At 42.8% G+C, this 14567-nt stretch overlaps 1 protein-coding gene across 1 annotated transcript in view; it reads right to left on the minus strand.

Annotated features, from left to right (window-relative positions):
• Positions 1-741: 741 nt before the first annotated feature.
• The window catches only part of LIN28B (lin-28 homolog B (C. elegans)), a 79735-nt gene continuing 65909 nt past the window's right edge, over positions 742-14567 (minus strand). The window contains exon 3 of the mRNA XM_010008168.1: positions 742-1533. Coding sequence (XP_010006470.1) covers positions 1164-1533 — 370 coding nt within the window. The 3' untranslated portion in view covers positions 742-1163. The remainder of the gene's footprint in view (positions 1534-14567) is intronic.

The raw sequence follows: 14567 nt of genomic DNA on the forward strand, positions 1-14567 counted from the left end.
TTTTGATTGTACACATGCTGTATTATCAGCAAGGGAGGCTGGCTGAGCAACCCTTAGTACCCATCTACCTTTATTCTTAAGAAATGATGTATCCCAGCATCTCATTAGCTCTGCATTTTGTTTTCTCTACAACCAAAACACAAACCAACAGAAATCCCTAGGGAGTTCTCTCCATGGCATTTCAACAGGAAACAAGGGGAAGTCCCTCCAAATCGAGGGACTACTCGATTTGGCTACTTGGGAGCCAAAAGAAGTTGCTGCTGCTGCTGCTGCTACTGCCACCAAGGTCCTCTAAACATTCCCAGAATACAAAGGGTTAAACAGGATGGTATCCTGATACCCTTCAGAAGGGTCTGTTCGGTAACAACTTACACATTCTCCCCTACACAACAGTCACCTAAATTACAGTTACAACCATATTCATTTAACAAAACGTTTTGAGAAACCAGCACATTCATTGTCTTTTCTGGACCTTTAAACTCCTCACCAGCAAAGGCTGGTGGCAATGAGAGCCGTGATGAGCCACAACCCTGCCCTGCCTGGGCATGGGGAGGGGGAAAGCTTTCTGAAACTTTGTGGAGATGAGAAAGAAAACAAACTGATGGCACTGGGGATGTCTCAGGATCTTTAGTACCATATGGCAGCTTTAAAATATGAAAGTATCCTTTGGTTCACAAGAGAAGTAACAGTCTTGATCTTAGTTCTATGTGTGGTTTTTCAGGTTTGGTTTGGTTTTTGAGTGCGATTTCTCGGGTTTTCTTGTTTGGTTGTTTTGGTTTTTTCTAATATGTATGGAAACAGGTTCTAGGACTGAGTTCAGGATCATTTATGATACTGTCCCTATTGCTTCACAGTCATGTCTTGTGGGAGCTGGAGAGTGGTCTGATGGAAAAATATACATCTGTCCATATGTACACAGACACACACGCGCGTGCACACTCATACACACCCATACAGAAGGTAAAACGTAACACACCCTGCTCACATGGATTCTGTTTGGAGTGATTTGTCTATCAAAGAAAAAAAAAATAATAATAATTCACAGTTCCTCAACAGTAGTTAAAATTCCAGGTCAGCTACTGATAATGAAATTATTTCCCCTGTACTTGCATGAGGTAGACATCCCAAGAGGGTAAAGAAAATGGAAAGTTGTGACAATTCCTTTAAGTTTTTTTTCTTTTCTGAACAGAAGGCCCCTTTCTGCTGGGTTCTTCGGGTGATGCAGACAACTTACTTGCTGAAGCTTCCTGTGGGGACCTGCCTGAGCGCTCCGAGACCTCCGACCTGCCCTCCTGAGAGTAGGACGGGGACGAGTAGCCGTGTGTTCCTCCCCCTTCTCTCGGGAAAGCAGAGGTGGAAGGCTGCGGCTCAGCTTCGTGTCTTCCCTGAGAACTAGTGGGCTGCTGCGAGACAGTTTTATGGGGGCAGTTTGCCACCATGTGCATGATGCTCTGACAGTAATGGCACTTCTTTGGCTGCGGAGGTAGGCTGCATTCCTTAGCGTGGTGGTCCAGGCCACCGCAGTTGTAGCATCTGAAACCAAAGGGAGAAGGGCAGTTAGAAAAGGCAGCATCGAACGGTAAAGATGTTTCGAGTCACAGAATCATGAAGGTTGGAAGGGAGCTTGAAGAGAAATCATCCAGTTCCAACCCCCCTGCCATGAGCAGGGAACCACCAGACCAGGTTGCACAAAACCTCATCCAACCTGGCCTTAAAAACCTCCAGGGATGGGGCATCAACAGCCTCCCTGGGCAACCCATTCCAGCTCCTCACCACCCTTAGAGCGAAGAATTTCTCCCTAATATCTAACCTAAATCTCCCCTCTCTCAGTTTAAAACCATCACCCCTTGTCCTATCACTATCTTCTCCGATGAAACCCCCCTCCCCAGCTTTCCTGGAGCCCCTCCAGGCACTGGAAGGAGCTCTAAGGTCTCCCTGGAGCCTTCTCTCCCGCAGGCATCAGGCAAGCTCAGCATGATCTGATCTCAACAAGACCTGCTGACCAAACAGCGATGGTTTTCTGTACCGATATCCCGTTGCTGAAGTATATTTGGGTTTGTTGTTTGGTTTTTTTTTTTATTAAATCACTTGGCAGGTGCCCCTTTTGTCGCACCGGTGCCAAAAAAGCACCTTGTGCTCCACCGGGACCCTTTTCCCTGGGCAGCGGTTCCCGGCCCCACTAGAGGGCACCAGATATTCAAACATTCAGCATAGCTAGCTGTTCGGTGTCTTCTAACTCGGGTTTGACAAGTCCTAACTCAGATTTAACCTGTCCTAATTAGGACAAGTTGCTTTCAGCCCGGACAGCCCAAAGGTGGAGGTGGCCCTTGGGCTAAAATCCACTAAATGCTCTTCTATTACCCCTGTTAGCGAGGGGAGTCCTGAAGAAACCTTCAGCAATTCCTTACTGAATCCTCTCACTTGGTAACTTTTGCTTCTGTTTCTCTGTTTCATAAAACTGCTGAATGCACAGACATTTAATTTATTATAAACTAACAGGCTACTGGAGAGAACTAAACCAATTACTTTTTTGCTTTCCCTTCACCATCAACCAAATTAAAAAGCATAAATAGTCCTGGTGAGGTCAAGTGAAGGATCAAAACCCACTAAAACTATAACTAACTATATGTACAAAGTAGTGCAACATGTTCTGGCTCCAGCCCACATAAAAATATCTTAAATTTTCAGATTCCTGGAAAGCAACAAGACACTTTCAACTAGGATTTACTGATCACTGAGGAGCAGTACTAAGTCTATACAAACCCAGGAAGTTTAGTCCAGCATGTGAAGCTGGAGTCTCACCTATAGAATTCACCTCCCAAAAAAATGCTCTTGATAAAACCTGTATCATTTTTTAGAAGATTGTAAAATGGCTGTTAACATTTGCAAATTCATGCCAAGAAACAATCCCTCAGCACCTCCCTCTTCACATCTCTCCCTCACTTTTAACAAGATACTAACCACACCTTCATTTTAACAGACAAATGAAAACAACCCAGCATAAGTTGTCGTGCAAGACTGATCTATAATTTAGAGAAGTTAAATGATGAACAGAACTTCTTTACCTGTTCAGAAACCGTTGCAATTAAATCACCACAATTTCCTTAAAAATTAAGAAGAAATAAGAAACAAGAAACCAAACCCATCACACTGAATGCTGCAATAACGTATTTTAGGTCAACTGCTTCCATTTTTATGTCACCACAGCACTGAAGTTTTATATGATTTTTCAGTGGGATTTGAACACTGTTCCTTACACTAGTGTGTCTGCAGGTACTACAGAATAACCCCTAAAGAGACACAGAATATAAAGCTTCCCTTGAATCAAGGAGAAAATAACATGTACGAGCCCCACTCTTATTTTAGTATTGGTTTCCCTAGCAAGGACATACTAAGTATGTTGTAAAATACAACCAACCTAATCTAAGACCAAGCTTTTCCCCCCTGTAATGAAAAAAAAGAAAGAAAAAAAAGTGGTGTAATTTATTAAACAATATAATCTGACTACTTTTTCCCAAATCATTGCAGATATTCTCAAATTAGTGACCCCCCTGGTGAAAAGTCCCTGCCCAGCTTTCCTGGAGCCCCTTCAGGCTCTGGAAGGTGCTCTAATGTCTCCCTGGAGCCTTCCCTTCTCCAGGCTGAACACCCCAACTCTCTCAGCCTGTCTCCAGAGCAGAGGACATGTATCACATGTATTTAGAATGGTTAAAAAGGGAAAAAAAAATAAAAATGGAAATAGGTGAAAGAGCCTCAGTAGCAGAGTAGGTGGTAGCCATGGACAAATATATTCAGCCACTATGGTATGGTTATTCAATTCACTGAAGAATTTCACCTCACCAATTGACCAAGAACCTGCTGTCAGGGCTCCTGCTTCCACCCCAGAACCCTCCATCACTTCAGAATATGTATTTATCAATACATCCTACCCACAAAGTATTGTAACTCCCTGCATTTATTCAAATTGACACTAAAATGTCACCATAAAAGAAAACTCTATCAGAGGCAGTTGTGAATACATTATGTTTTGGCTTTTCAGGAATGTTTTTTGTTAGCCATGAACTCAAGCATCTGGCTCAAGTGTCACATCAGAATATACATGATGTGCCAGCCAGAGTGTGCCTGGACTGAAGCAGGGGGCTGGTATTTCTTCAGTTCTATTAACTATTTATTCATTCCTTGTCAATCATTCTTACCAGAAGAGATCACACCTCACTCTGAAATGCCCTCCCAAGGGATTTACAACCAAATGGTCAGCCATCTCAGAGCTCACAAATGATACCACATGGCATCATCCATGTGCACTAAGGTATGGGATTAACCCTTTTCTCCCCAAAACTTCAACCCTTTGCTCCTCTCTGCTGTGTACAGACACCACACGACGTGCACACAAGATTTCACACCCACGTCTCTATCTACATAGAGGCCAATTTACAAGCTGGCTCCTGCTAAGAAAATTAGCAAATTCCATTTGAATACTCTCTCAGGAACTCTAGATTAGTACAGACATAACAAGTATTCTTTTACTTCAGCAGCATCATGGAAATAATGTATGTTAGCTTAAACACAACATAAAAGTTTTGATGTAAATTACACCATGAGATAAATAAAGCACAAAAAGCCCTTCAAAGTGTGAGTATAGGAGAAGTAACCCCTACAAAAAAGCAACAGCAAGAAGGATTTGTTAAAATAGGACTGTCTTTCTCACAGTAGGGTCCCATGATTTACTAGGTGGCTTCAGGCTCAGAAAATAATGCAACAGAGTAAAGATGGCAATTATCCTAACAGGGAATCCTTTCTTCACTACAGCACTGACAGGAACATGAATCAAGGTGATTTTTCTACATGAAAAGATGAATATTTTAATAAAGGAACACCTTGAGAACTTGTCTAGCATTGTATTTCACTATTCTCAAGACACCAATAACATTAATACCCACTTACAAAGGTTAAAAAACTCTTCCGAATTTTCTTTCACTATGGATTTGTGGTTGCACAGAACTACACATGTTAAAGGCAAAATGGAAAAGCACCAAGCACATGGATTCCAACATAAACGATATTCATTGCAATAAACTGATGACTGAAATTCATTAGAACTACATGATTTCACAACCAAAAGCAAAATGAAACACTATTACAGAGTCTTGAGCTTTTTCCCTTGTCCCAGCAGTCAGCTCCAACTTAGGAGGCACATCCAGCCCTATTCCTTTTATTTAAATTTAAATCAAAATTTAAAATGACAATACCCCTGCCTTGCAAATACAGTTGCCACAATAACAGCTCAGCTAAGCTAAGCAGTGAGGAGAGAAAGCACGACTGCTTCCATCTTCATGCTGCTTATAGCACGATTTAGATGATATTCTAACATATATTACCAGTAGAAAATAACTTGTGTGGCTCCACACGATTATCTGTTGAGAGAAAAAGCCTTAAAATGACTGGTGACTTTTTCCTGGGGAGAGGAAAGGGAGGGGTTAATATTTAACAGGGATAGCAAAGGGAAGAAAGGGGGTGTAGAGTCAGAGGAAGACTAAAATAATCCACCAGGATACTCCCTGCACCAACTCCTCTTTTGTTTTTCCTTTTGCAATGCTATCAGACAACAAAAAACCAGCATCTTGGCTAACAGTCTTTCATCTAGCAATGTAAATGCTTTGAAAAATGGCATGATGTTCTAACAGCCTGTGCAAATGAGATGTTTTTACAATAGACTGAATGCCAACTAAGCCATTAAAGCATAGAGGAAACGTTTAAAATAGTAACTAAACATGCTGGGTTTTTTTCAGTAATTTCACAACATACCTAAAGAAAGGGCAGTTCTTGCAGATAGAACATGCAGCAGGTCCCTTGAACCACCCTCTTTTGCTGTAAAGGGAGATTAAACTATCCACAATCTGACAGAAATATGGATCTGAGGCAAAACTAAGATATTTTACTCTTCAAAGGCTTCGGAGACTTGTCTGGAAAACCGGGTAGTGGGGCAGTGAGAGGGCACACTTCTGGCTGGTGGATGGTAACACAAAAGCTTGGTGCTTGCTCAGGCACCACCTGGGATGACTGAGAAACACCTTCAACACCTCCACAGGACTGTCGAGGATCTGCTAATTTCAGACTGTACAAGGATATTTAAATAATTACTTAAAGATATCAAATCTATCACAGCAGTGCTCCAAAGGCTGACAGGCTCACAGCTGATTGCTGCTAAAGGGGCACACCTCCCATCTTACACTGTATTATAAACACCAATCAATTTTACTTAATACTCATTTCTTACTGAGAAGCCTACACTTAAAAGTGAAAGAAAAATAAAAACGTGAGGGTATTTTTAATATATATACAGGGCATTACCCTTCTGCCTTAAAACAACACACAGAGACCTCATCCTTTCGGAGCAAGAGATGCTGAAATGAAGGATGAGGCTGCAGTCGCTGCAACTTAAAAACAGGCAGCGACTCTCCCTGGAAAATCAAGTTTGGTCGGCTGCCAGGGCAACAAGCTGCAGGAGCAGCAGGAAAGCAGAAGCAAGAGGAGCAGGAGCTCCTGGCAGGGGAGGAGATGGGGACCCCGGAGCATCCCAAGCAGCATCCAACACCCCCCAGCAGCCCTGCGCCAGCTCCTCTGCCATCCCCCTCCTGCCTCCACCACTTTTACGGGTGGATTCCCTTGCAGGCATTGTTTCAGGAGATTTCTCCCTCCTCCTCAAACCTTTTAAGCAGCGTTAAGTCTCAGGAGAAATAAAGCTGGCTCATGTTTTGTAAAAAATCCCGGGTGTACAGCCAGAATCCTGAGCTGGCGTGTCCTGAGCTGCCCCCCACCCGGCGGGAATTGCCATGCAGGAAAGTACCCCAGATGCTTGTTTTCCAAAGGATGAAAACTGCTGGTGAGCACACGACATACACAAGATGCATCCAACCCACACACTCCGCCTGCATCCTCTGAGAAGGAAATTGCTGGAATGTTTCTGCTCCCGTGCACATTGCTGGGTTTTATGCCATTTGTTTATCACCCTTTAATTCTTAAGCTGCAGCTGGATGCAGAGGAGAATACAGGTAGCTGAAAACATTGTAATAAGGTATTAGTATTAATACTGAATACTGAAATAATGCTGAAAAAAATCATTTAAGGTCAAGTGAAATTAACTTGCTAAATAAACTAAAAAAATGGAGGGTTTAGCACCTTCATCTGAGCATTTATGGTGTGTCCAGCAAGCAGGGTCACACTGAAGCTGAGAACTCAGATATCAATCCATGAGAAAAAAAAACTCCAATCTGTTTAACTTAAAAACTGTATTTTTGGCAAAGTATGTTGGAAAATGGCATATTACCAATTCAGAGAGTGGCACAGGGGGTCCATGTTTAGGTCCGTGCTTATCCTGTGAGTGTTTGCTACCCCCAACCCCTCTTTTCATGCAAAAACACTGTGCAGAGTGTTGAAAATTCACCAGCTTTTCGAGCTAGTAAAGCACAGGAAACCCAACCTCCTCAAGCAATAACATTAAAATAAAATAAAAATTGCTCATCTATCTATCTATCTGTCCTCCAAATCCTCCAACACATGACAACCTACCAGAGATTGGAGACACTCAGTTTCCTCAGAAAAACAAGGTCCCTCCATGTTTTTAAGCTTGGCTGCTTTCATCTCCCCGAGATCCCCCGGACGCTGCCATAAACCCGCTCTGCCTGCAAGGCTCCCAATCACACAGGGTTGAACGTTGATGGTGTTTACTCTTGTTACAGATAAATAAAAAATGCTCCGTTGTCATCTCATCGGATTGACTGGTTTTCTGTGGTTAGTTCTAAATCAATCTATTTTTCCCTGGTGTATGGCAGAATTAATATCAATAGGTTACGGTCTTTTGTTGCTTGGGTTTCCCCTCCCCCTCCCTAACCCCCCCAACAAAGAAGCTGACAAACAACGTGGGGCATTTTCCTGATAAATCAGGCCTGTTGGGATACAATTTAGCCTAAGTCCGTGAGGAAATGAATTTGTTTGAAATCTCCTAATATGATTTTACTGGAAGGTGGGGGGTTTTTTTCTATATTTTGAGAGCCAAGAACGACAATGAAACAAAAAGGTGGTTCAAAATGCACAAAAAATGCAGCCTTTTTCTCCACAAAAAAAAAATATGGGAAGGACTGCAGAGACAGCAGCTCTTAAAAAATAACCTCAACAATGTTGTTTCCATTCCTTCTTCCTTTCCATGAAACCTTATCTCTGCTGGCCACACAGCCCTCTTCACAGGCAGGGAGGAAAATTATTTTTCACATAATCACATAAAATTCCTCATGAAATGCATCCTCATAGGGGAATGAATGCTTTGGATGTACTTTCATTTGTCAAAACAAAAGGTTTGGATTTTTTTATACTGAGAGTCAAAACAAAAAGGGTTTTCTTTCTATTGAGATCTAAGAATTTCTGAAGCAACAATATATAAATTGAGGTCTTTTTGCCTAAATAACATGAAGGATTAAGTTCTTCGCCAATAGTATCAATATAGTGTGGAAAGAATGTGTGTATTTTGCAAGGCTTTAACCCATGCAGATAAAGCAGATACAAGATCAGTGATGAGTTAGTATCTTATGTTTTAAACAGTCCCTAAGTCATGCATTTTAAACACAAAAAGTTATTTCATGATTTCAAGTCTACAATTGTTAATATTTTTGCATTATGAAGCTTCACACACGAATATTCTCAACCAGAAATTTCCCTTGTAAGCCTTAATTTCTATAGGAATAATAATTCTGAAAAAAAAATTAGTGTGGTTTGTTTTTTTGTTTTTTAATTAAAACAGTTCTATTTGCAGTACTTTTAAAACCAGTAAGTCCTTTCCATAGCTCCTATTGGTGGGAAGGCTGCCATGAAGTTTGCTCTGGGTGCTGCTGAGTGTGTGCCCACATTTGGAGCCTGTTCCCAAAGTGAGCTGGGGGTGCAGTGCTGGGCAGGGAGGCTGTGGGGGTGGCCAGAACTAAATGCACCTCATCTGGCTGTGAAAGCCCTCCTCAGTGCCCCCATTTGCAGAGGCATTGTTCAGGAACACTGGAAGTCTTGACAGAGGTGGCTTGAACCTCCTGGCCATGTGGATAAGGACAAACACTGCATAAACCCTGCTCAGCTCTTTCTGGGTCAGTGAGGTGCAGTTCATGCCTCACCTTATCTGCCTCTCAGCAGAGCTGGTTCCAGGGTTTCTACACCCACTGATCAGCTAATCCCCAGATGAGATAAAAGGGTAGTAACTGGGAATTAGGTCCTAAAAAACTGCCACTTCCCTTTTGTTCCTTCTTTTATCACTAGCAGCAAATACAAGTAGCACCAACTCATCACAACAGCAGGAAACAGCAAATGGCATCCTGGCAGCAGGTTGAGTGAGTAGTGGTAGAGGAAGAGGAAGAGGAGGAAGGGGAAGAGGAGGAAGGCTGCTCTGGAAGTTCATAACCTATTCTTCCCTAAATACCAGTTTAGAGTCATAGGATTTTAGATACCCCTTATAAATCTGTATCATGCACAAAGTTGCAGCAATACCTGGCCACAGGAGTGTGAACTGACTTAGGTCCTTGCTTTGAAATGGATTCTCCTGTTACATTCACTGCATGAGATGCCTGGCATGTATATAGGCTTCACAAGTGTTAAGGACTGCAGGATCCGACCAGCAACTGGCATCTTCATTTGATCCTTCAGAAATAAAGGGGCAGTTACCATCTGACACACTTGCTGTGCCAGCTGTCTTCACAGGGATTCCTCCCAGAGCCCAGGGAATTGCTAAGAGTTAAGTCATGTCACAGGAAATACAGGCAGGGCTTCCTCTCCCAACTGTGTAACAGAAGGACATCAAACATGGTGGTTGGCTTTCCTTGAAATAGCACCTATTAAGCTCCCATATTGAATCCCCTGCAAGAAGAATTCAACCATTCAGGTGCTCTACAGCCACATTTTACTGGTAAAGGAAATCTGTCTCACTGTGATGCACGGACTGAGAAAAAAAGTAGTCAGCTCCTAGTTCATTTATCCAAATGGACTAGCTCCCTATACTGACATTACTGCTAGATGGCTGTGGTTCAGCATTTTTTACAACACGTTTTAAGAGGCTTTCAACGTTCTCAAAGAAAAAAAATTAATTCTGAAACATTGCACATCAAAATGCAGAAGCAACAGTAAAGCGTGAAAAAGAGGATTTCAGCTGCAACATGATTAAGCCTCATATGTTAAAGCTTTTAATTCCCACCTGAGGCAAGTACTTCTTTTGTCCCACACTGCCTGATCCCTGAGAATTAAAAGTGAAATAATGCCATTTTCTACTATTCTGCCCTATCTCACCATCAGATTCATCTTTGCTGTTAATTCTCCCCTATAACTGTGTACATAAAAATAAGATACACGTTTGTGCACATAAACCAAACATTGTTCATTCACAATTTGGTGCTTATTTTTTATGAGTTTGGCCTCAGGATGGCAAATCTCATCCATAGGTTTAAAATTTCTTTCTCTGAATTTTGTTAATTCTGTGTACGTTTAAAAATAATGAAATGTAACTGAAATTATTTCACTACATGTGGTAAACTGGATAATTTTATCCCTCTTGGTTGTGACCACACAGAGTAAGTGATATCGCTCCAGTAAAATTATAACAATGAGATTGTTAAAACTTTATAAAATTTTGCATCTTCCCATGGTCATGATTCTGCCCTCAAGTCACATGGGTGGCCCCTCAGATCCACCAGTGAACCTGTGCTTGCTGCCTGATGTAACATTTGAAAGTAATAATGCAGCATAAATCTCAAAGTTGAAAAGATAAAACCAAGGAATTATGGCCAAGATAGAGGAGTGATGTGTTGGATTCTTCTGTCCATCTATGCTCAGCCTTTCAGGTTGAGAAAGAATGAATAAACCATTTCAAAAGTAAGGATGTTTATAGGCCAAGTGTCAATTTTCCTGGCATGACTGATGAACCCTTCATCAGGAGAACCAGATAAAATGGGAACCTAAACTTAAATAAAGTGTTTGAAAGCAAAGAGCAATTCAGAGAAGGGCAGCCCAATCATGATCAATGCAAGGGGACATCAGGTTACAAGTTGGACACTGAATGGCCTGAAAAAGAAAAGCACAATGGATGTGCTCACCAAGCACAGCCCAACCAGCTAGCTGCAGTTCTATCAGAAATTCATACCCAAGCCACACCTTCAATCATGGCAGCCCTGAATTTACCATTTTGAAAGCAATCACAAACCAGAAAGAGTGACTAATGCCAGCATTGTGTCTGTGCCTTAAAAATTTACCTATACTCTAAAGCAAAAACAACCTTCCAGTGATCCAGTAGTACTCCCTGTGCAAGGCAGGAAAACTATGTTAAGACTGGAAGCCCACGGGGACAGAAAGGACAACACATTTTTATTGCAAGTCCTGAAGTTGCTAGTGATGAATCAGGCCTGTGGTTGGGGTGGAAGAAGACAGAGATGTCTCTGCATCCATTTAAGTGAGATGTGCACAGGCCAGCAGGGTCCTGCATTTCTGTAGGGCAAATGGTTATGAGTTCCTCAGTTTTGGAAGGCAAGTCCCAACTTCTGGCAAAATAAAGGATTGCTCAGTTATGCTGGTAGCCTGTCTGCTCTCCTCTGATCCCAGGCTCTGGGGGCAGAAGACATGGAAAAACTGGGACATACTGCATACAGCTAGGAATGGAACGTACAACATGACAAATCCATAGGAATCTATAGGATGATTTAATTAGCCCTGTTTGAAACCCAGTTCCCTCCTGTTTTAGTGGGTTTTGGCCATGTCACCACAAGGTTCTGGAGACAACTCTTCCTATTCATTTAGCAGTTAACTATTCCAGTGATAGAACTTCCAGAGGAAAAATTGAGAGCATGGTTCTCTCACAAGACTTCAAGATACTGCAGCTGAACCAGCTGGATTTGAACTCACAGGCAGACAGAGAACTGGATCTCTATTTTTTCCATTCTGGATAAACACCCATGGCTAGGTAGAGGGAGCAGGGAGTTGGCTGGCAGGCCAGTCAGTGTCATCCATCTGTGTGAACCTTCCCCACAGCTGCTCCTGAGGGGTGGGTTACAGGTGCCACAGCACTAAGCCTGTGCAAAACCCAATGGGAACGGGTGTCAGTGTTAGGTATCTGCATTACTGCACCACTGTAAAACCACACCAGAAGTCTTAAGAGCTGCCATACACTTTGTAGCTGAACTCTTCATCTTGTCCTGCCCAGAGCCTCCATTGCTGCCTCTCCTCTTCAGCCACAGCCTCTCCTCACACCTCGTGCTTCCACCACAGGCTGTAGTCCTCCTCTTCAAGCAGTCACTGACCCTTGTTCCCCAGAGAGTGAAGATGAGAAACCTCTGTCTCTTACCTACAATCTACCAATCCTTCTTTGAAAGCCTGAAAAACAACCATCTGGGCATCAGCAGCCTCCTGGCAGAGGGAAGACTTGCACCCAAACATGTCTTTCACACTGAGTGAGGGATGTGGTGAACCCTCAAGGGAACTTCTGTGTAGGTTAAATTGTGCTCAGTGGCTTGGACCATAGAGGCGCAGGGGAGGGCTCCACCATGGTAATTTTGTGGGGCTTAGCTGTAAGCAAGGGCACTGAGTTGCTGGCTGTCCAGTAGAAACCCACTCATACAAGACAGACAACAAGTAAATTCGGGTTTTGAGGCTCTTGGCACGACCAAAACATTAAATCTAGGAACCTAGTGCCTTCTGTGTGGCTGAAAATAGTCACACCTGAACAGTTTTAGTCACAGAAGACAAGGGACCAGACCTTGAGAAGTCTGACACTTCCTACACTATTCCTGGATACTTCTAGAAACAAACCAATTGTTTATTAAACCAGCCTCACTCTTGAAAACCTGGAAGGTCAGAAAGCCTTGTTCCTAAATCAAGATCCCCTTGGCCCTCCTCCTTACAAAAATTTTAATTCTAAATAACCAAAATACCAGGAAATACCCAATTCCAAATAACCACAGAGTAGAGGGAGACCGTGGCCCCACTCAGGACCTTGGCACAGCCCACAAATTGCCCTCATTAAAAGTCTCATCCTTCCCAGGCTCAGAGGCATCTTCTTTCTCTGTCACAGGCAGACTGTGTGACCCTGTTGTGTATCATCAAATGTTTACAGGTAATTAAGATGCCTGCATCCCACTGACTTCAGAGGCAAGATCCTCACAGCTTTGAAGATCTGAGTCTGTGCCCCTTGGGACTAAATCTGGTAATGAAAGAAGTAAAAATATTATGGTTCAACAGAGTACAACCATACACTGGCTGGGCCACAAATTAATTGGCATTCACTGAACTAGAGAAGGAATCAAGCACATCCTGGACAATGCATAAAATACCTGATTCTGAAATTGTCACCTCTGTTATGGCTACTTAACTGCTGTCCCATTATTGGGATGAAGTCACAGACAAGTTGTGAATAGTCATTTCACTTACATCTACAAATATTACAAGGAAAATGAGGGTTATCAGGAGCTTAACTGAACTTCACACAAGCACAGAAAAAATGCTTCACTGGTCTTACTCATCCCTGTGAGCAGGAAGCACAGAAATGAGACTCGGGTGAAGGAAACACACACTTTTTATATGGTGCAAAAATCGGAGCCAGAACGTCCTCAACAAACTACCATGCTCAGCTTTCATCCCAGCTTCACACAATGCTCTGCACAGCAAGTGCCACTGCTGCTTGCTGTCTTGGCAGCATCAGCAACAGCTCCTGGGGTATCCTTCTGTTTTCACACTTCCTACTGTGAAAGAAGCTGGCAACAATGCACTCTGCCAGGCAGAACACAAGGCACTGCCAGGGATCCTCCTCCAGTGCTGCAACCCTTCCAGAACCATAGCAGTGACCAGGCCTCTACTACTTTGCATTTCATTCATAGCTTTTCTTTGGTGATGTGTAAATAAATGGAAGATAATCAGTAAACAGCCCCCTGTTCTAGAAGAACACTTCCAGAGACATATGATCTGCTTTCAAAAGCTCCTGAGGAGGATCCCTTGGGTGACTAGAACTGCTAGCCAATTCTCAACAGCCAAAGTTTTCAGGTGATTCATCTGCTCCTTTCAGTTTGTAGGGTTTGTTTACCCTCGGTTCACACCACACCTTCAGTTTCAAGGCAAAACCATAAACCACTGCACTGGAGCAACTGTGGGTGTGATGAACAGTGGCAGGAGGGAAGAGATGAAGCAGTGAGATTCCCATCGTCCTCAAAGCTCTTGACAGAGAAACTGCAATGTGGAACCACACCCTAGATCTTGAAATCAGTTTTCTAAAATGGGGTTAGTATTTCTTAATTTTCCTTCCACTGCAATGCTTGGTGTGGAAGCGTGAGCAGCAGCTTTTGACTCAAGCCCTGTCTTCACAACAGCCTCAGAAAGAAAGCAGTCAAAGAACTATTTGCTTGAGTCAAAAGCTGCTTGCTGCTCAGACAGAAAGCAGCTTGGTAGCTAAAAAGGGAGGAGAGATAGGAATGTCAAAAGTTCGTGTCTGATTTGTCATGAGATGACTTCTCAGCTCCATTTGCTTTGCCTGTATAGTTACCTCAAATGCAGTGGGCAGGAAT

The sequence above is a fragment of the Chaetura pelagica genome, unplaced genomic scaffold (genome assembly GCF_000747805.2).
Source record: "Chaetura pelagica isolate M959 unplaced genomic scaffold, ChaPel_1.0 scaffold942, whole genome shotgun sequence".
NCBI classification, from domain to species: Eukaryota; Metazoa; Chordata; class Aves; order Apodiformes; family Apodidae; genus Chaetura; species Chaetura pelagica.